At 37.7% G+C, this 21,811-nt stretch overlaps 1 protein-coding gene across 15 annotated transcripts in view; it reads left to right on the top strand.

Annotated features, from left to right (window-relative positions):
• Positions 1-21,811, top strand: part of ACACA (acetyl-CoA carboxylase alpha) — a 449,622-nt gene that overhangs the window by 117,605 nt on the left and 310,206 nt on the right. For 6 of the 15 annotated variants that reach the window (XM_077165071.1, XM_077165068.1, XM_077165067.1 and 3 more), the window contains one exon: positions 19,541-19,587. The exons of 3 other annotated variants lie outside the window; for them this stretch is intronic. Coding sequence is in view for 5 of the 12 variants with exons in the window: in XM_077165068.1 (XP_077021183.1) it covers positions 19,541-19,587 (47 nt within the window). In the remaining 7 variants the exon portion in view is untranslated. Of the gene's footprint in view, positions 1-73; positions 324-15,478; positions 15,735-19,540; positions 19,588-21,811 lie in introns of those variants that run through there. 6 more of the 15 variants (XM_077165081.1, XM_077165073.1, XM_077165075.1 and 3 more) reach the window with 6 other exon arrangements.

Here is a 21,811-nt window from a genome sequence, read left to right as displayed (position 1 = left end):
TCGGAGGTGAATGGCCTTAAGTAACTCCGGATGTAGTCACTTCGTGGGGCTCGCTCGCTAAGGTGGGCGGGAGCGGGGCGGAGCCTGCTCCCGTGAAGCCCCGCCCCTTACCCGTGTGCTGGGCCGGCCTGGTTCTCCGCGCCTGTCAGCCATCGCCGGAGCTGCCGGCGTCTCCTCCCGCCCAGCATCGCGTCCGCGCAGGAACTTCGGGCCGCCGGACCGCGGACTACGCCACCCTGAGGTGAAAGTGAAGCCCCCCCCCCACCCCCGAGCCTGCAGCTGGGGACCTAGAGAACCTAGGGCCCGGGAAGGGGTGGCGGCAGGTAAGGGGCCGCTTCCCAGTTTCCACCCTCATGCGGCCCTGGCTCCATCCCCTCCATATCCGGCGCCAGGCAGCCCATCTTTCACCGTAGCTCTGGGGCCTTGAGGAGTCCGCTGGGTAGACATGGAGGGGACTTGGGGTCTCGAAGTGAAGGAGCCTAGACCCCAGAACTGGGAGGCAGATAGCCCAGGTTTTCTAGGAAGGACCTGCCTGGAGCTCTCTTCCTTTCCTTCCCAGCCCCTGCGTGGTCCGATTTCTTCCAGACCCCACTCTCCAATCTATTTCAGAGCTGGGGAGAGAAAGAAGACGCACGTGGGAGGGGAGTGTTGAAGGTTGGGTCCAGTTGCACCGACAATCTTGTCTTCTCTCATGCAAGATGAAATGTGGGGTACAGAGACCCGAGCTTCTGTTACTTTGTCTCTGTGTCTTTATATCTTGGTGGCAGCCTGGGAAAGGCGGGCTGTCTTTCTTGCCAGTTCCTTCTCCCAGGATTTCATTATGTTTTTGTGAGGGACGTAGTAAATGTATGTGCTTCTTGTTCCTCTCCTTCCTCTTTGCTCAAGGGAAAAGCTATTGGAAATAGGACTTTAGGAAGGTGATGAGAGGCTAATGATTTCAGAGGTACACGCTTGAAGGCCCTGCCAGTGTCAGGGTCAACATTATTTTTTGATTTGGAAACGGACAAATGGATACTTGGAAGCGGTTCTATAAATCAGAGACCCTATGTAGGCCTTATGCTCAGATAAGGTAAGTACTTTATTTTCAGGTATTTTTGTTTGGAGGGTTAGGTTTAAGATTGAAATCAAAAGGGTTTAGACTTCTGTTTCTAGTTAAGGTGTTTCAGTTATTTCCCAATATTAGTAAACCTAATAACCTGTTCTTCAGTCTCAGTAGTTGGGCCCCTTGAGTCTCTCTCTGGCTTCATTCATTTTTTTCCCACGGTCCCAGAGTGCAGATTGAGAAGCATGCTCTCTTTTCTTTGGTTTACATGGTTTCCTCTTCCTCTGAGGATAAGCATACTCTGTTTTGTCTCTTCCTTCTTGGCAGGGATGCCTTGACTATCTATGATGAGAATATCTGTGTTGACTGTTTGACAGAAACTTTTCGGGAAAGCATTGTGGTAGAATAGAGCAGCACAGCTTTTTGCAGTGTTCGTGCAGGTGCCTGCTTGCTTCAAAGTAGCAAGTTTCTTGCCTCAGTTTCCTCATTTCTAGATACTACTTCATACATAATAGGAGAGCAGTTGTGAACCCAAAGGTAATTAACATACACTGTAAAGTGACCATATGAAAAATGTCAAAGGGAAAGTATTAAGTTATGAAACTGCCTGTATTTACTTGTGTTAAAGAAGTTTTGTTCCTTTTGTTTTGATGTATTACCAATGCAGAATAGAAATACATCAAGCCTAAGATCGAATTGTTTTTAAGATGGGACAGTTGGGAAATGGTGGCATTTCACTTAATGAATTTATAGTTCAAACAATGACTAGTTATTTCAAAGAACTGTTACTGTGAAAGCTAGACTCTGAGAGAACTCTCATCTGATGTTGCCCCCTCTAAAGTGCTATAAACACCAAATGTAGATCACCATGTAACACCATTTCCTTTTCAGTCAGTGGCTAGGACTTTTTTTTTTCACCTGTTCATGAAGCCTGGTTTAACAGGTCTGGAGCTAGTGTTTTTCTTTCTTAAATTTTTTTTTCCTTGATCAGCAATATCCTAATGTAATAGTCTTGGTTAAGGAAAGAAGTAAATTAAAATAAGAATTGTTGGAATAATACATGGGAATTTAGTATTTTCAATTGGTGAAGAGGAGAATCTTTACAATTCAGAAGTTTAAAAAATTGTTATATCATCATCTAACATGCTTTTAAAGATTGATAATGATGGGAGCTAAACGTCAAACATTTTTCCAAACCTTAAAACAATAAGATTATGAAGAAGTGAATGAGCATGAAAGACTCATTGGCTGAAAAATTCCTTTCACTATTGAGGTGGCTAATATTTTCATAGGAAATCTTCACTGATCATCTTCTTCAACAGGTTATTGTTTAACTAGTTTTTGTTTGCTTGCTTATTTAATCAAATAAAACCTTACTGAAAATTCACTACTTTACTTGAATCTAATGGACTGTTTGAAGGAGGTAGTAGATAGATGAGAAAATATGACAGATGTACTTGTAAGAGAATGTGAATCTAATTAATAGGGCATAGATTCTTGTAAGTTCAGTTAGCCACCTTTAATATGTATGCTCTGATCATACAATTCTCTAACCGATTTGTTATTTATTCAGGCTACCTTTAATTCTAAGTCTCAGGGTGTTTAAGGAAGCAAGTGAAAAGTAACTTCAACTGCAGGGAATGTTAAATGCCCTTCCTAAAGGTTGGTGGTCTCAATTGGTCTGACATTCAATGATGTTTTTTGGAATTTAGGCTCAGTCCATCCTTTCAGCCTTCCATCCTCACCCTCCTTTATCTAAAGAACCACAGTAATATTTACCAGTTTACCATGCCATGACATCAGGAATTAAAATTGCATGATGGTATTAGTTATAAAGTGTTCATCCCAGATAGTTTAGTATAAATTTGTATAAATGAGTTTCATCTTTGAAATTATAGCACAGAGTTTGAAAATTCTAAATGAACTCATGGAATTCAGTTTGAAAAACATTCCCAGTCTGTTTTGGAGAGGTTTTTTTTTTTTTCCAGAAAGTATAAGATCTCGTTTTTAAATATTTGGTTATCCCCTCTGAGGGAAACAGAGTACCCTCATTAGTGAAGTTCCTTAAAATTACTGTCTGTATTTATAGATGGCTTTCAGATCTGTCCTTAGTCGTATAAATTTACACATGCCCCAAGGTGAGAGATGTTAGGTTGATAGGAGCTTTATTAGTTTATTAGGAGTATTGTCAATAGATTAGCATCAAGAGAATGGATAACTGTGGGTTGTCTTTTTTTTTTTTGGCATGGGCAGGCACTGGAAACCGAACCCGGGTGTCCGTCGTGGCAGGCGGTAACTCTGACACAGTGCCACTATTGCCCGCCCTGTGGGTTGTCTTTTGAGCTTCAGCATTTAGTGGAATTTCTGGCCCTGACAAGGCAAGCTGTTTAATTTCCCTTTAATTCCATCTCATAAAATCTAAGAATTTAATAGAACTTTTAGTATTAAAAGTACCTTAGGGATATAACTATTCCAATTTTCCACTTAATATGACAACATTTATCTAATATTCCTGTTGAAAACTTCCAGCTGTGGTGCATTACTGTGCAACCTAAAACATTGTAGTACAACTCTTAATTATGTGAGAATTCTTCATTATTTTATATTTTATTATGTTAATATAAAAATTTCTTACTATAATGTCTCCCTAGGACTGCACAGGACATTGCAGCTCCAAAAGGATTAGGAAGTTTTGCTTTAATGTGTAAATTTCTCTAACTCTAGATCTGTGCCAGGTATAATGCCTTCCTTACACATGCAGAAAACTTGAGGGTTAAAAATCAAGCAATATTTCTTCAAGGAAAAAGTTCTTATCTTTGAGGCTGTTTGGAAGGTAGCAGACTATTCTCATTTTCATATTATGAGTGTGAATTGATTCTTAATCCTAGATTTCTTTGAATTCACAAAATGGCTTTTTACCTGGAAACCTTTAAATGTTTTCAGAGCATACGATTTGGGATAAATTCTCTGTTTTTAGTTCATGTCTTCTAGTTTTGTAATTCAAATGTTCACTTGAATTCTGATAAAACATTCAGCCTGCAAAAAACTAGTGTACGCAGTATTATAAGGTCTGGGGGTTGCGGGTCTAAAACAATTGAATGACCTACTTACTAAATATTTTCTTAATTTCAGGAAAATATGAAGATACAAATATTTTTACATTTAACATATGGAAATCTTAACCACCCAAAATGGATATCTTAGTTAGCTTGACCCTAGGCATATTAAAAAAAGATATCTAAGTAATCATCATAAAGCCTGTTTGTACAGTATGTTTCATAAACCAATTTAAAATTAAAGCAAGGAAGGAAAAAATCTATAGATCCAGATATCAGAGTTTCTTAAATTCTAAATGTTAAACATTATCTTAAATACTAATTGATTAACTATCAAAACTGTGTGCATTCTCAAAATATCAACTTTGTTATAGTAGTGAGCTGTTACTAAATATTTTCAATTTTTTATTTCAGTTTATTTTATCTAATATTATTATAACTGCCCATAGTTTTTTTTAAACTGCTTTTTTGTTGTTGTTGTTATAAAATACAACATATATATGTACACACACACATAGAAAAGAAAGAAAAAAAGCAGTAATTTGCAAAGCACACTTCAACAAGCAGTTGTTCCATCTCTTGGCAATTGTGAACAGTGTTGCTGTGAACATCGGTGAGCAAATGTCTGTTTGTGTCGCTGCCGTCAACTCTTCTCGGTATACTTAGTATTGGTATTGCCAGTTAATAGGGCAACTCATTGTTTTCTGAGGAATTGCCAAACTGACTTCCACAGCGGCTGAACCATTTTACATTCGCATCAACAGTGAATGTTCCAGTTTCTCCTCATCCTCTTCTACATTTATAGTTTCCTGTTTATTTAATAACAGCCATTCATATAGGTGTGAGGTGATATCTGATTGTCATTTTAATTTGCATTTCCCTTATAGCCAGTGAAGATGAGCAGTTCTTCATGTGCTTTTTTTAGCCATCTGTATTTGCTCTTCAGAAAAGTACCTATTTATTTCCTCTGCCCATTTTATAATTGGAGTGTTTGTTCTTTTGTTGGTTAGCTGTATAATTTCTTTATGTATGCAGGCTGTCAAGCCTTTATCCGATATATGGTTTCCAAATAATTCCTCCCATTGAGTTGGCTGCCTCTTCACGTTTTTTATTTTTATTATTTTTTTTTACATGGGCAGGCACCCGGAATGGAACCCGGTCCTCTGGCATGGCAGGCGAGCATTTTTGCCTGCTGAGCCACCGTGACCCGCCCAGTCTTCACCTTTTTTAACAAAGTCCTTTGAGGCGCAGAAACTCTTGATCTTAAGGAGTTCCCATTTGTGTTTTTTCTTTCGCAGCTTGTGCATTAGATGTAAAGTTTAAGAAGTTGCCTCCTATTACTAGATCTTGAAGATGTTTCCCATTTTTTTCCAAGAAGTTTTATGGTACTAACTCTTAACATTTAGGTCTTTGATCCATTTTGAATTAATTTTTGTATGGGGTATAAAGTAGGGGTCCTGTTTCATTCTTTTGGCTATTAAAACCCAGTTCTCCCATACCCATTTATTAAAAAGACTATTCTGTCCCAATTTAGTGGATTTGGGGGCCTTATTGAAGATCTAATGTCCGTAAATTTGGTGGTCAGTCTCTGCATTCTCGATTCTGTTCCACTGGTCAGTCCTTCTGTCTTTGTGCCAGTACCATGTTGTTTTGACCACTGTGGCTTTATAGTAAGCTTTAAAGTGAGGAAATGATGAATCTCCTAGTTTGCTGTTCTTTTTTTAGAATATCTTTAGCTATTTGAGGTCTCTTTCCCTTCCATATAAATTTGATAGCCAGTTTTTCCAAGTCTTCAAAGTAGGTTGTTGGGATTTTTATTGGCCTTGCGTGGAATCTGTACATCAGTTTGGGTAGAATTGACATCATGACGATATTCAACCTTCCTGTCTATGAGCCTGAAATATCTTTCCATCTATTTGGGTCATTTTAAACTTTCTTTTAGAAATTTTTTTTTTTTTTGTAATTTTCTGTGCATAAGTCCTTGACATCCCTGGTTCGGCTTATTCCTAGATACGTAATTCTTTTGGCCACTATTCTGAATGGAATTTTTTCCCTTAGTTGTCACCTCGGATAGGTCATTGCTTTTGTATAGAAACATTACTGATTTTTGTACATTAATTTTTGTACTGCTACTTTGCTGAATTTGTTTATTAGCTCAAGTAGTTTTACTGTAGATTTCTCAGGGTTTTCTAAGTATAGGATCATGTCATCTGCAAATAATGAAAGTTCTACTTCTTCCATTCCTATTTGGATGCCTTTTATTTTTTTTTCCTGTCTAATTGCTCCAGCTAGTACTTCTAATGCAATATTGAATAATAATGGTAACAGTGGACATCCTTGTCTTGTCCCTGATCTCAAGGGGAGTGCTTTCAATTTCTCACCATTAAGTATGATGTTGACTATGGATTTTTCATATATGCCCTTTATGATATTGAAAAAGTTTCCTTCAGAGCCTAATTTTTGAAGTGTTTTTATCAGGAAAGAATGCTGGATTTTGTTGAATGTGTCTTCAGCATCAATCGATATGATCGTGTGATTTTTCCCTTTCAATTTGTTAATGTGCTGTATTATGGTGATTGATTTTCTTATGTTGAACTATCTTTGCATTCTTGGTATGAATCCCACTTGATCCTGATGTATAATTCTTTTAATATGGTGTTAGATACAGTTTGCTAATATTTTGTTAAGAATTTTTATATCTATGTTCGTTAGGGAGATTGGCTGTAATTTTGTTGTATCATCTTTATCCAATTTTGGTATTAGAGCGATGTTAGCTTCATAAAATGAGTTTGGTAGCATTTCTTTTTCTTCAAGTTTTTGGAAGAATTTGAGAAGGATTGGCATTAGTTGTTTTTGAAATGTTTGATAAAATTCTCCTGTGACGCCATCAAGACTTGGGCTTTTTTGGAGGGGAAGATTTTTGGTGACTTATTGGATCTCTTTACTTGTAATTGGTTTGTTGAGATCTTCTATTTCTTCTTGTGTCAGTATAGGTAATTCGTGTGTTTCTAGGAGTTTGTTCATTTCATATAAGTTGTCTAGTTTGTTGGCATATAGTTGTTGATAATATTCTCTTATGATTTTTAAAAATTTCTTCATGATCTGTGTCAACAACCCCCTTCTCATTTCTGGTTTTGCTTATTTGTGTCCTCTCTCTTTTCTTCTTTGTTTGTCTAGCTAGGGGACTGTCAATTTTATTAATTTTCTCAAAGAACCAACTTTTAGTTTTGTTGATTCTTTCTGTTATTTTATTGTTCTCCAGTTTGCTTATTTCTGCTTTAGTCTTTATTATTTCACTTCTTTTATTTGCTTTGGGGTTAGTTTGCTGTTCTTTCTCTAAATTCTCCAGGTGAGCAGTTCGGTCCTCAAGTTTGGCTCGTTCTTTTTTTTTTTTTTTTGCATGGGTAGGCACCGATAATTGAACCCACGTCTCCAGCATGGCAGGTGAGAACTCTGCCTGCTGAGCCACCATGGCCTGCCCATTCTTATTTTTTAATATAGGCATTTAGGGCAATACGTTTCCCTTTTGTTATGCTGTATCCCATAAGTTCTGATATGTTGTATTCTCATTATCTTTCATCTACAGATATTTACTGGTTTCTCTAGCAATTTCTTCCTTGACCCACTGATTATTTAAGAGTGTGTTGTTTAATCTCCATATATTTGTGAAAGCTCTAGTTCTTTGGTGATTATTAATTTCCAACTTCGTTCTATTTTGATCAGAGAAAGTGCTTTGGATAATTTCAATCTAATTAAATTTATAGAGACTCAATTTATGTCCCAGTATATGATCAGTCCTGGAGAACATTCCATGTGCATTAGAAAAGAATGTGTATCCTTGTGTTTTGGGATGTAATGAGCTATAAATGTCTGTTAGATCTAATTCATTTATCTTATTGTTTAGGTTTTCAGTTTCCTTTGTTGATCCTCTGTGTGGTTGTTCTATCTATAGTGGAGTGGAGTGTATTGAAGTCTCCCTTATTATGGTTGATATGTCTATAGCTCCCTTCAGTTTTTCTAATATATGCGTCATGTACTTGGGAGCTCCTTGATTGGGAGCATACACATTTATGATTGTTATTTCTTCCCGGTGAATTGTTTGTTCCCTTAAAATATAGTGTCCTTCTTTGTCTCATATGATGTCTTTACACGTAGTCTGTTTTGTCTACTATTAATATAGCTATTCCTCCTTTTTTGGGGGGCAGTAGCGGGGGGGGGTACATGTTCCGGGAATTGAACCCGGGTCTCCTGCATGAAAGGCGAGCATTCTACCACTGAACCACCCGTGCACCCTCCTGCTTTCTTTTGATTACAACTTGATTAGAGGATCTTTTTCCATCCTTTCAATTTCAGTCTCACTTCTCCTTGAGTCTAAGATGCGTCTCTTGTAAACAACATATAGATGGATTATGTTTTTTGATCCATTCTGTCAGTTGTATCTTTTAATTGGTGAGTTTAGTACATTAGCATTCAAAGTAATTACTGTAAAAGCAGTTCTTGATTCTACCATCTTGTCCTTTAGTTTTTATTTATCAGGTCTGTGTATGTCTTCTCTTTTCCTTTACTCATATTCTTCAATTCTGTGCCCTCCTCCAGATCTCCCTCTCCTGTCTTTTTTTTATCAGCTGACAGGGCTCCCTCTAGTATTTCTTGTGGGGCTGGTCTCTTGGCTAGTTCTCTCCATCTTTCTTTGTCTTTGAAGATTTTCATCTCTCCCTCAATTTTGAAGGAGAACTTGGCTGGATAAAGAATTCTTGGTTGAAAACCTTTCTCATTTAGGATCTTAAAAATATCATATCACTTCCTTCTTGCTTCCATGGTGCCTTGAGTAGTCTGAAGTCAGTCTTATGTGTTTTCCCTTGTATGTAGTAGATTGCTTTTCTCCTGCTCCTTTCAGGACGTTCTGTCTCTTCAACACCTGACAGTCTGATTAGTATGTGTCTTGGAGTGGGCCTGTTTGGATTTATTCTGTTTGGAGTTTGCTGGGCCTCTTATTTGCATATTCGTGTCTTTTATAATGGTTGGTAAGTTTTCTCCAATTATATCTATAACTAACTTTCTCAGCCCTTTACTCTTTTCTTCTCTTTCTGGGACACCAATAATTCTTTTATTTTTGTGCCTCTTGTCCATCATTTCCCTAAGATCCAGTTGCATTTTTTCTATCTTTCTTACTATTTGTTCTTTTGTGCCCTCTAGTTCTATTGTTCTATCTTCTCGCTCACTTATTCTTCCTTCTGCTTCTTCAAATCTGCTATCGTGTATCTCCAGTATATCTTTTATTTGTTCTACTGTAGCTTTCATTTCTGTGAGATCTGCCGTTTTTCTTTTTAACCTCCTGAATTCTTCTTTGTGCTCTTCTAGTATCTTCCTTATATCCTTTATTTCTTCATAAATATCCTTGAGTAGTTGTTTCGTATTCTGTGTCCCCTCTGGAATTTTGATTTGGTCTTTTGGCTGGGCGATTTCTACTTGGATCTTCATGTGCGTCGTGATTTTCTGTTGTGTTCGGGCCATCAGATCATCTTGATGTGGTTATTATGCAAGTTCGTTTCCTTTACTCTTCTAAGTTTCATATTTACTTAGTTTTTGCTGAATGTTTCCTTTTGCCGTTTGTTTGTCGGTTATTCTTTGCCAAATTAAGGTCCGGATCTCATGTAGAGGATGCAGTTCAACTTAAGAGTCTATTTTAAGCTAGGGAAGGTGTATGGGACTCCAGTGGCAGAATGTCTGACAACCACTCAGGGACCCAAGCTTGACTCCTAGCCCATGTACACACACACCAAAAAAAAAAAAAAAAACAAGGAAAAAGAGAAGAAAGGGATAATGATAATAAAGTAAAATAATACTATAATAAAAATATGAAACACTCAACCAAGATCCACAACAAAATACACCTCAACAGTAGCAGGCACCAGAATCAAAAGGAGACACCCCAGGATATACTGGGAATGAAGTCAGCTTGGTGCCCACCAGAGGAAGAGAAAATTTAAGAGAAATATAATAATAGTAATAATAAAAATAAATTAAATGGAATAATAAAAATATGTGAAATAAAAAATGAGTAAAATATAAGTAAAATATCTGTAAAAATGAAAAGGACAATTTTATTACTAGTAAAATGTATAGAAAAATATTTTTTAAAAGCGGGAAAAATTAAGAAAGAATATTAAGAAGAAAAAGCATATTAAAAAAATAAATAAAATAGGAGGTGCAAGGATTGTTCAGTGGTAGAATTTTCGCCTGCTATACAGGAGACGTGAGTTCAATTCCCCTTCCATGCACTTCCCAAAAAAACAAACAAGCAAAAACAAAAGCCAACCAAACAAACAAAAAAATTCAACAAATGGTGCTCCAATAATGGGATCCTCACATGGAAAAATAATGAAATTTGACCCCACCATACAGCATACAAAAAAATAATATAAATAAATAAATAAAATAAAAAATAAGAATAAAGACCTAAGCAAATAGGGAGCTAGCTTGTCTGCACTTACCCCTTCTTCCCAGCAGGTGGCGAGCTCTCCCCTTCTGGTCTGGTGCAGCGAACCTGCGCGTACTGCATTTGTCAGCAGATGGCGTCTGGAGTCTCCTCCTCCCCCAGTCCCGCCCCTCCTGGCGTGTGCTCAGCTGTAGGGGCTGCTCCTCCAGGAGCAGCCAGTCCTCGGCTCTCTGTTGAGGAACTGGGGAGTTGACCATTGTGTAGGGGATCAGCTGATCCATAGAACTGGTGGGCTTGCCAGATACCGTGACTGCAGGCTGCCTTTTTGCGCACCTGACTGGGTGATCACTCCACCCTCCCTGAGACCGCCCCGCGTGGACAGTCGCCAGCCTCCAGGTTCCCTTTGGGTACTGCCCACTGCAGTCATGTGGGGAGGGTTCCCCAGTTGGCAGCTGTGCAGGCTGGAGCCAAGGAGGGTCAGTTCCAGTCTATCGTGCCTCCTGGGTGCAGCACAGCCTGCCCAGTGGGGATTCTGGTCGCCTGAACCACTTGCTCTTCTCTGATCCTCCTCCCCAAAATTGCTGAAAGACCCTCCTAGGCTAGTCACACCCCGGGACCTGCAGTCCTGGGCATTTTCTTCTACCCTCCTATCTTGTGTCACAGAGCAGGAGTAAACACACTCCACTCCAGTCTGCCATCCAGAAAAACCCTTTTTATGTTTGTATCTTTATGAAAGTTATATGTGCACATAGTTTAAAAAGTCTCATAGTTTCCACAAGGTTGATTACAACAAAACAGCAGTCCTCAGTTCCTCTTCTATTATCCCCTCCCACTTTCATTTCTTTTAGCTGATATATTTGTTATCTATCCTTTTATCTGTAAATAATATACTTGTCTTGCTACTTTTGAGATTTCATTATTTAAGCATTACTTATTTATGTTCTACTGTGGAAGACAGAATTTTTGCTCTCTTTCCTTCCCTTACCCTTGTTATTCACCTTTACCTTTTCCTCACCCCCCACCCACAACTAACTCTCCCTTGGAGTTATGTTGTAGCTTTGAATATCTATCAATATTCAGTCCTTACATTATTATGAATGTCTAAGTATTATACTTCGGTTGCATAATATCTCCTGATTACTTTTCTTTTCTTGCACAGCGCTTTCCCTTGAGTTAATAATGGTATAGATTTTTGTTTGCTTAGCTTTCTATGTACTTACCATTCATTCAACCTCACTGTTATTTTCTTTTTGTATGCTGTGTGATGGGAATCACATTTCATTCTTTCCCATGTGAATATCCTGTTATCACAGCACCATTTGTTGAATATTTGGTTTTTTTGGGGGGGGGGAATGTGTGAACCGAAAATTGAACCCAGGTCACCCCCATGGCAGGTGAGAATTCCACCAGTGAACCAACTGTGCACCCCCTAGTCAAAAGGATTTTACGAGCACATCGTCACACAATAAAAGCTGTATAGTCATACAATCATTGAAGATCAAGGCTACTAGATTATAGTTCAACAATTTCAAATATTTCCTTCTATTTTTTTCCATCACATAGTTGTATATTCATCATCATGATCATTTCTTAGAACATTTGCATCAATTCAGAAAAAGAAAGAAACAGAAAACAGAAAAAAAAATTCGTATGATACTCCTTACCCCTCCCTTTCACTGATCACTAGCATTTCAATCTACTAAATTTATTTTGGCATTTGTTCCCCTATTATTTATTTATTTTTAATCCATATGTTTTACTCATCTGTCCATAAGGTAGATAAAAGAAGCATCAGCCTTCTATCTATTTTAATACACTAGATACTAAAAAGAAATATCTATATAATGGGTCAGTAGTCATAATTTGTTAAATCCTAATTTCTCAGTTACACCTTCTCCCTCTCATTTGATCGTTTTTCCAGTCTTCAGGAATATCTGATCAATGACTATTTTATCTTCTTTGTGCTAGAAAGGGGTGTTGACCTTATGGGGTAGAGGAATGAAACTGATTGATATTCTTGGGGAGACTGGTACAACTGAGTCTCAGGGCTTATCTGGCATAGGAACAATCTGGAGGCCTTAAGTTTCTGAAAAAATAAGCTTATTAAAAATTTTTAGGGTGGGGCATGGTGGCTCAGCAGGCAAGAATGCTTGCCTGCCATGCCGAAGGACCCGGGTTCGATTCCCGGTGCCTGCCCATGTTAAAAAAAAAAAATTAAAAGAAAAACTTTTATAGCATTTTAGTCAAAGGATTTTCAGGAATACTGTTGGTTGGGACTTGGCATATTGTGGAAATTTGCACCATCTCTCTGAAGCTTGCATAAGAGTGACCTCCAAAATAGCCTCTATGAAATCTCTTAGCCACTGAAACTTTATTTTGTTTCATTTCTCTTCCCCCTTTTGGTCAAGAAGGCATTCTCAATCCCATGATGCCAGGGCCAGGCTCATCCCTGGGAGTCATCGCCCACGTTGCCAGGGAGACTCCCCCCGCCTCCCCCCCCCCCCCCCCCCCGCTCTAGAAATCATGTCCCACATAGCTGGGGAGGATAGTGAGTTTATTTGCAGAATTTGGCTTAGAGAGAAAGGCCACATCTGAGCAACAAAAGAGGTTCTCTAGGAGTGACTCTAAGGCATAACTATAAGTAAGCTTAGCTCCGCCATTGCATAAAGAAGTTTCATAAGGGCAAGCTTCAAGATTGAGGACTTGAATTATTAAATTGAGAGTCTTTAATGATTGAGAGAAGATCAAGAATCCCCCTCATGGGGAAGTTTAAAAGTTCCACTCAGGGGGACTTTACAAGTACTTTTTAAAAATTTTCTGCCCAAAATACTCTGGAATGTATTGGAAGTATTTTCTGTATACCTGTACCTGTACAGAATAACAGGATCTCATTCCCATCAAGGTTCCATGTAATTATGTTGTTTAAATAAACCGATTAGACAGGTTAAATTAGCTAGTGTGCTACAGAAAATAAAAATTTTGGACCAATTAAACATCCCTTTTTTTGGTCTCACCTAGTTGAGGTTTTAAAATTTAGACAGTATCATCTTTTACCCTGTCTTCTGATTTGCCTCAGTCCTAACCATCAGTATGTTCATTTCTCCCATTCTATGTATGGTACCTGTTCTGGTTTGCTTGCTGCCAGAATGCAATATATCACAAACAGAATGGCTTTTTAAAAGGGGAATTTAATGAGTTGCTAGTTTATAGTTACAAGGCTGAGAAAATGTCCCAATTAAAACAAGTCTATAGAAATGTCCAATCTAAGGCATCCAAGGAAAGATACCTTGATTCAAAAAGGCCAATGAAGTTCAGGGTTTCTCTCTCAGCTGGAAGGGGCACATGGCAAACACGGTCAGGTAGTCTCTCTCATCTGGAAAGGCACATGGCAAGCACAGCGTCATCTGCTATCTTTCTCTCCTGGCCTCCTGTTTCATGAAGCTCCCCGGGAGGCATTTTCCTTCATCTCTAGAGGTTACTGGCTGGTGGACTCTCTGCTTCTCGTGGGGATGTCATTCTCTGCTCTTTATGAATCTCTCTTTCTCCAAAATGTTTCCTCTTTTATAGGATTCCAGTAAACTAATCAAGATCCACCCAAATGGATGGAGACACGCCTCCACCTAATCCAGTTTAACAACCGCTCTTGATTAAATCACACCACCAGGGAGATGACCTAATTACACTTTCAAGCATACAGTACTGAATAGGGATTAGAAGAAAGGGCTGCCTTTACAAAATGAGATTAGGATTAAAACATGGCTTTTCTAGGGTACATACATCCTTTCAAACCAGCACAGTACCCTTGGGCCCTTTATCATTGCTGATATCCCCCAGTCTAGAGAGTCTCTGTTTAACCCCTTCCAGGAATGACTCTTTAATGTTTTGCCAGGGTGGTAGAGTGATGTTTCAGTTTGTTAAAGCTGCCAAAATCCGATATACCAGAAATGGTTGACTTTTACAATGGGGATTTGTTAGCTTACAGCAAATTTACAAAATTATAGTTCTAAAGCCATGAAAATGTCCAAATTAAGTTATCAATAGGATAATACCGTCACTGAAGAAAGGCTGCTAGCGTCTGAAATGCCTCTGCCACGTGGGAAGGCATATGAACAGCAGCTGATGGTCCTTGCTCTTCAGTGGCCTCCTATCACAGCTTCTGTGAGTGTGTGCTTGTTGTCTCTCAGCTTCTCTGGGGCTTCTGTGAGCTCTCTGGGCTTTTTCTTTAATAAAGGAGTCCAGTAAAGAGATTAAGACCCACCTTGGGGTAACTCCTTAATTGAAACAACTTAACCAAAAGGTCCTACCTACAACAGAGCTGCACCCACAGGAATGTATTAAAAGAACATGTCCTTTTTTGGGGTCTGTAACAGCTACAAACCAGCGCAAATGGCTAGCAGGTACACAGCTGCTTAGTTGGGAAGAGAATCTGATGATCTGAGTTTCTGAAGCAGAATTTCAACCAATCTTCCTTATTTTAGCCCTATCTTTCACCTCCATTTTTTGAACATTTTGGCGATTCTTTGATATAAAGTATGTTAATTCTAAGTTTACCACAACTGACTTATGTTTCTGTTTCTTCAGTTTTCTAAGAAAATTGTTTTGCTATTGTCTCCCTTCACTTTTTTATTTATTTTTGGGGTTTACACCTTAAAAAAAATCCTTTTACTATTGTTTTAGTGAGGTTTCAGGAGAAAGTAAAAATGGGTATGTGTTTTAGTCTGCCAAAGCTGCCAGAGTGCAACACACCAGAGATGGACTGGCTTTTAATAAAAGGGGATTTATTTAGTTAAAAACATGTAATTCTTCAGAGGAAAAGCAATTAACTTTCATCTGAGGTCCTCTCTTACACAAGAAAGTACAGGGGAATCTCTGCTGCCCTTCTCTCCAGGCTTCTGGGTTCGAACAGCTTTCCACAGGTGATTCCTTTCTGCATCTCCACAGGTCTGAGTGTTGCATCTTTCTGCATATCCAAAGGTCTGTGAGTGCTGAGATGAGGTGCTGAACTGTTTGGGCTGTGCAGCTTTGAGCTCTATTTTAAGCTTCCCATGAATTAAACATCACTATGAAAGGCACTCCCATTAGAGCCTGCGGATGTAACCAGCCATAAATGAGTTTCACAGGCTAATGATTCAAATCCACAGCAACAGAATGAGGCGCCATCACCTGGCCAAGTTGACATCTGAACCTAACAACCACAGTATGTATTCAACCCACTATGTTCATCTGGAAGTTTGGCAAGACTAAAGATTTCTTGAAAGATGCAGAAGCTTGCACTAGCTTCATCCTTGGAAAATATCCTATATCCCTGGACTCAGAAATGGGGAATAGAATGGACAATTAAATTATATTGTCTTCTCTGATCAGTGTACCCTAAATAAATACTCTTCTCTTTTGAAAAAACAGAAAGTGTCCAGTTGCTCTTGAAAGAAACGGCCTTTTGCAGCCATTGGCTATCATTTAAATTATGACCTATATGTAACTGAAAGAAAAATTTACTAAGCAATATTTATTCTTATCAAATATAGTATACTCAAACTTTGTTGAACCATTCAGATATATTATTTCTCATAACTTCTCATATTCTACCATCTGGGTCTTTATTCAGATGCTCCTTCTACATGGAATGTTCCTTCTTCCTTGCTTATCTCCCCAGTTCTTCTTCAGTAATATCTTCCCACTCCAGGAAATCGTCCTTGACCCTTTTTCTCATGATTATCACCTGCAAGTTTGAATTTAAGTGCATTTTTTTTATGTTTCCACATCTAGCGATTATTATATTACTGCAGTTATCTGTGTGGTTAGGTGTCTATACCTACTTAGCCAGAGACCAAATGTTATTTATCTTTGAAACACATTATCTGTCTCACTATTTGGAACGTAGATGCTCATTATTTTAGAATTTAAAACTTGCAGTTGAATAATAAGGTGTGGTTAAAAAAATTCTGTACAACTTTCTTATAGACCACTAAATTTGTACCAAAATCCATTTAAAAGTTCATCGATAAAATTGAAAATATAAAAATGGCAAGTTCATTTCTATTCTTTTTGAAAAATTGTAAATGAATTTACTATGGCTTCAAAGAGCAAGGACATGTTTTAGCTTGGATACTTTTATCAGTGGCTCCAAAAACTAAGTGCTGTCTCTTTATTAGAATTGCTTGGAAAATGCAGAGTCATTCAAGTTCAAGGAGAGCATCTTAACTAAGTTTGATAAAATCTCTTCTTTTTATTTAGAGAAATATCTCTGAGTAAATTGAGGCTGATTTTTAAATAGGTGTATCAGGTATCATTAGCTTTACCCAACTTTTAGAAACATAGAATACAGTTTGGAAGCCATCTGCAAATATTTTCAAGGTTCCCCAAATAAAAGTTCAAGAATATGTATATATTTTTTTTACATAGAAGAGAATTTTATATAAGAAAGGAAATATTTTTTATTTGAATATATAGGGAGAAAAATATAATAAATTTTAGTGAACTATCTTTGGACTTTATTTGAAGAAGGTGGGACAACAGCTGTATGAGCCTTTCCCAAATATTTACTCCTAGATATTTGGGAAAGGTTCTCTTTCTAGAAAGAAGGGTTTAGACCTAATTCATGATAAGTCTTTAGGAATCCCAAAATTATTTGCAAGCAAAGCTTTGTGTGAGGGTGCATTTTTGACAGGGAGGGGTCCATAGCTTTTATCAGAGTTCTGAAAGTGTCAACCTAAGAAAGTTTTAAGAATCATTGATTTAGGTACTTAACTCACTGTGTTTGCAAGTAAGGGGATAATATGGAGGGAGTGGGAGAGTGAAGATGAGTGTGGTTTTAATACTTTTTTTTGATAACTTTTTATTGTGGTATTTTGATAAATTTTTCTTTCAGTTATATATAGGTCATAATTTACATAATTACAATCACAATGTTGTTCTATGATCACCCATTCCCCCCACCAACGCTGGCTTTTGGTAAACTAATATCATTCTGTCTCTATGAATTTGTATAATCCAAGTATTCCATATAAATGAGATCATAACAATATTTGTCCTTTTCAGTCTGGCTTATTTCACTCAACATGATGTCTTCAAGGCTAATCCATGCATTAAAACTTTATTCCTTTTTATGTCCAAATAATATTCTGTTGTACATAGAGACCATATTTTGCTTATCTGTTTATGCATTAATGGACATTGGGTTGCTTCCTCCTTTTGGCTATTATGAATAATGCTGCTATGAACATTGATGTACAAATACCTGTTTGAGTTTCAATTTTCAATTCCTTTGGTTATAAACCTAGAAGTGGGACTAATTAATTCTAATGGTCACCTTTTGAGGAGCTCCCAGACTTTTCCACAGTGACTGCACCATTTTACATTCCCACCAACAATGAACAAATATTCTTATTTCTTCATATCATTGCTAACACTTTTTTTTTTTTAATAGTAGCCATCCTTTTGGGTATAAAGTGGTGTCTCATTGTGGTTTTGATATTCATTTCCCTCATGATTAATGATGTTGAGCTCTTTTCATGTGCTTGTTGGCCATTTGTATACCTTTGGACAAATGGTTATTCAATTCCTTAGACTATTTTTAAAATTGGGTTGTTTGTCTTTTTGTTGTTGAGTTGTCGAAGTTCTTTATATATTCTGGATATTAAATCACTATCAAATTTATGATTTGTAACCATTTTCTTCCATTCTATAGGTTTTCTTTTCACTTTCTTTTAGGCTTTTTAAAAAATTGCAACTCACAAGTAGATGTCATTTACGTTTATGACTACAGATAACTGAAAGAAAAATATAGAAAATGATATTTATTCTTATAAAGTGTGGTACACACTTAACCTTTTCTCTATTCTATTACATTTTTTTAAAATGTTGGTTGTAGATCACTAAATTGCTTTCCTAATGTACTGCTAAATGGTAGTCTACAGTTTGAAAAATACTGTATTACCTTCTCCCCCCACCTCCCCTGTTGATGAGCAGGCTCAGAGTCATTTAAGTTATTTGTTCAAGTTTGCGCTGTCAATGCCTGGTAGAGTCAGAACACGAGTCCTGGGTTCTGGGTTTTGACTCCAGATCTGCTATACCTGTGGATACATCTGGCCCAAACCATTTCCTTTTCCCATATCCTTCCTGACCACAATTGTACTGGCACAGGCTACACAATTGGGTAAATTCTAATTCCCCGGTTAGCATAGTTGTAGCTTTTATCTAACCCTATAACTGTCCCTTGTCACTTGGAATCCCCAAGGTTTTGGATTTCCCTATCTATGTAATAGGTTCTTTTCCTTCTGTATTCTTCTCTACCCTAGGCCAGTGGTTTTAAAGCCTGGATATGTATCAGTCAGTCAACTGTGGAATTAAACAAAATTAATATCCCTGGACCACGATCAGTGATTCTGATTCAGTAGATATGGGATGGAGTTTAGATATATGTACTTTAAAAAAGCTCCACAGGTAATTCTTATACACAGTAAAAGTAGAGAATTTCTTCCCTCAATACATTAATATTTGGGGAGTTAGAAAGAAATGTAGGATTCCTTTGTGAAGTAGCTAGAGACTCTTTGGTCCCTTGGAGTTTGAGGACTTTGTATAATGGTATCTTTGTTCTCTCTCTGACTCTTTGCTGATAAAACCACTTGGAAACATTATCAGACCCTGACTAAGTAGTAGAGAATCTAGTGGTTTTTCTTCTCCCCATTACCTCCTTTTTGATGGAATATTGGTAATCCAGGGTTGGTGTGTGTTCACAGGTATACAATTGGAAAAGGCACCTTGTGAAATGATAAGCTTGTTTAATACTTAAATGAATAATAAAGTCTTTGAATGTGTAATACTTTTGATTCACGAAACTGAACAAATAATAAACAACTGAATTTTCTGCTTCAAGTTAAATAGATTTGGCCTGAAAAAGATACTTTGAGTACTCTTAATTTTGTACTATGCTAAACAAAGACAGTAATTGATAAAATTTGGGTTTCTTAAAAAAACAAATCTCTCCTCTCTCTTTCCCTTTAGTTCTTTTTGGAAGTGGATATCTGCTCAAACAGAAAGAATTATAAGAGGTCAGTTACAATGTTCCTTCATTGTTGCACTGTGATAAAAATTTTATGTTCATATGCTAAATAATATATTGAACTGTAGGTTTGTATGTTAAAAGTTGCCTTCCACAAAAGAATATAGGAAGTTTTGGAGTACCTGAGTGAACAAGGAGTCTGACAGTGGTGGTGTTCACCGACTTCTCTCTTTAATTCATGAAGACTAGAATCAATAGAAATAGGACAGTCTGTGGAACAGCTTCTAGAGTGTCTGGACAGCTACCCAGCGATTTTCCATATATGACCTTTCTTTTCTGATTGTTCTCAGGCTCATGCCTGGGAATGCCATTTGGTTGACTTATTGATTGCTGGACAGACTCTTCAGTTGTAAACAGTGAGCTGCTTCTGATCTTTGCAGCCCTTTGGGGGAAGCTGCCTTCATGTTCTTATCTAGGAGAGAAAACTTGAAGTTGGCCTTATGAGGTATTTCATTTCCTCTTTCTTTTTCTTCTATGGATTGCTCCTTTCTTGTTGATTCTATTTTTTATTTTTTTTTCAGTGGTTGTCTCAGTTCAATCAGACTGTAAGGTAGAATCTGCACCTCAGTTCCTTATTTTGCTTGTGAAAAAGACAACCATTATTTTCTATTTTAGTTGAGTTGGAATTTTTTTTTTCTTGTTCAACTTTAAATTTTATTTTCATTACATTTGGTGAAGGGAAGGGATCCTGAATGAATGAACAGATCTGCGATATTCTGTTAATCTCTCAAACAAAATTGGAACACAGGTTCAAGTTGTTGTTAAGACCAGGATCTGTATCAGATCCAGAGGAGGCTGACCAGTGCTGCTGGGGGGTGCTATCCTCCAGCACAACGGCAGGATTCGGGAATGGAGGTAACCGTGGCGGGCTTGTGGTCCAGGGTGCCCAACCTGGCACCTGAGGGTTCTCCATGTAGATCATATGTGTGGAGTTCCACATCATCTCTTCATGGGGCATGAGGATGGTGCAGGCTTGGAGCTGAAACTTGGAAGGTAGAAGATTGGCCATGTCTACATGGGGACAACCTGAAGCGACTGTGTGATCCCAGCTATGGCCCATTATTCTATGTAGGGCCTCTCCAAAAGGGCAAGGCAAGGGTTTGGTTCTTGGCTTCTGGTTGGCCTCCTGTACAGTCCAATATAAATCTGTCAAACTTATAACATGTGGAGACATTCTCGCCAGCTCTTCTTGCTATACCCCTCTTGCTGAGCCCCTGGAATTTTGATCTTGACAGCATGTGTTTCTTTTTCCTCTGTTTGGGATTCATCACATGATCAAAGAATTTCCATTCTTGAATGAAACTCTGGATTTCCTTAACACTCCAAGGCTTCTTTGGTTAATTCCTGAGGTTTTCTAGTTATTTTAGGTTGAAGCATTAGTTCCTCCATTTTTATCCTTGAGTTTTCTCCGGAGACTCTTTTCTCTTCAGCCATAGGGCCTAATCCAGGGTGGGCAGAGCAGGCACTTATTCCTGTGCTATGGGGATTCAGATAAGAATGGAGGCCCCAAGTATGGGAATAAGTCCTCTTCTCTCTCCTGCGTGGAATCTCCTGGAATTTTTTTTTAAGTTTCTTCAGTTAGAGAAGTTGTAGGTTTACAAAAAAATCATGTAGAAAATACAGCATTCCTATATTACCTCCACACACAATTATTAATCCTTTGCATTACTGTGGTACCACTGTTAAAACTGAAGAATATTATCATTAAACTATTAACTGTAGTCCCTAGTTCACATTAGACTAAATGTTTTCCCCATATACCCCCTATTATTAACACCTTGGTTTTTCCCATATACCACCCTGTTATTAGCACCTTGCTTTAGTATGATGCATTTGTTATAATTCATGAAAGAAATTTTTATAATTGTACTATTAATTATAGTCCGTTGTTTACAATAGGATTCACTGTGTTATACAGTCTTTTAATTTTTATTCTAGTAGCATATGCACAGCCTGAAATTTCTTCTTTTAACCACATTCACATGTATAATTCAGTGCTGTTACACTCACAATGTTATACTACCATCATCATCCATTACCAAAACTTTACAATAACTCAAATAGAAATTCTGTACAATTTAAGCATTAACTCTGTATTCCCTATCCCCAATCCAGCCCCTGATAACCTATATTCTAGGTTCCAACTCTATGAGTTTACTTATTCTAATTATTTCACTTGAGTGAGGTCATACAGTATTTGTTTTTTTGTGTCT

Source organism: Tamandua tetradactyla, chromosome 6, assembly GCF_023851605.1.
Source record: "Tamandua tetradactyla isolate mTamTet1 chromosome 6, mTamTet1.pri, whole genome shotgun sequence".
NCBI lineage: Eukaryota > Metazoa > Chordata > Mammalia > Pilosa > Myrmecophagidae > Tamandua > Tamandua tetradactyla.
The sequence above is the reverse complement of the archived record's forward strand: the minus strand, read 5'-3'. Positions and strand labels throughout refer to the sequence as shown.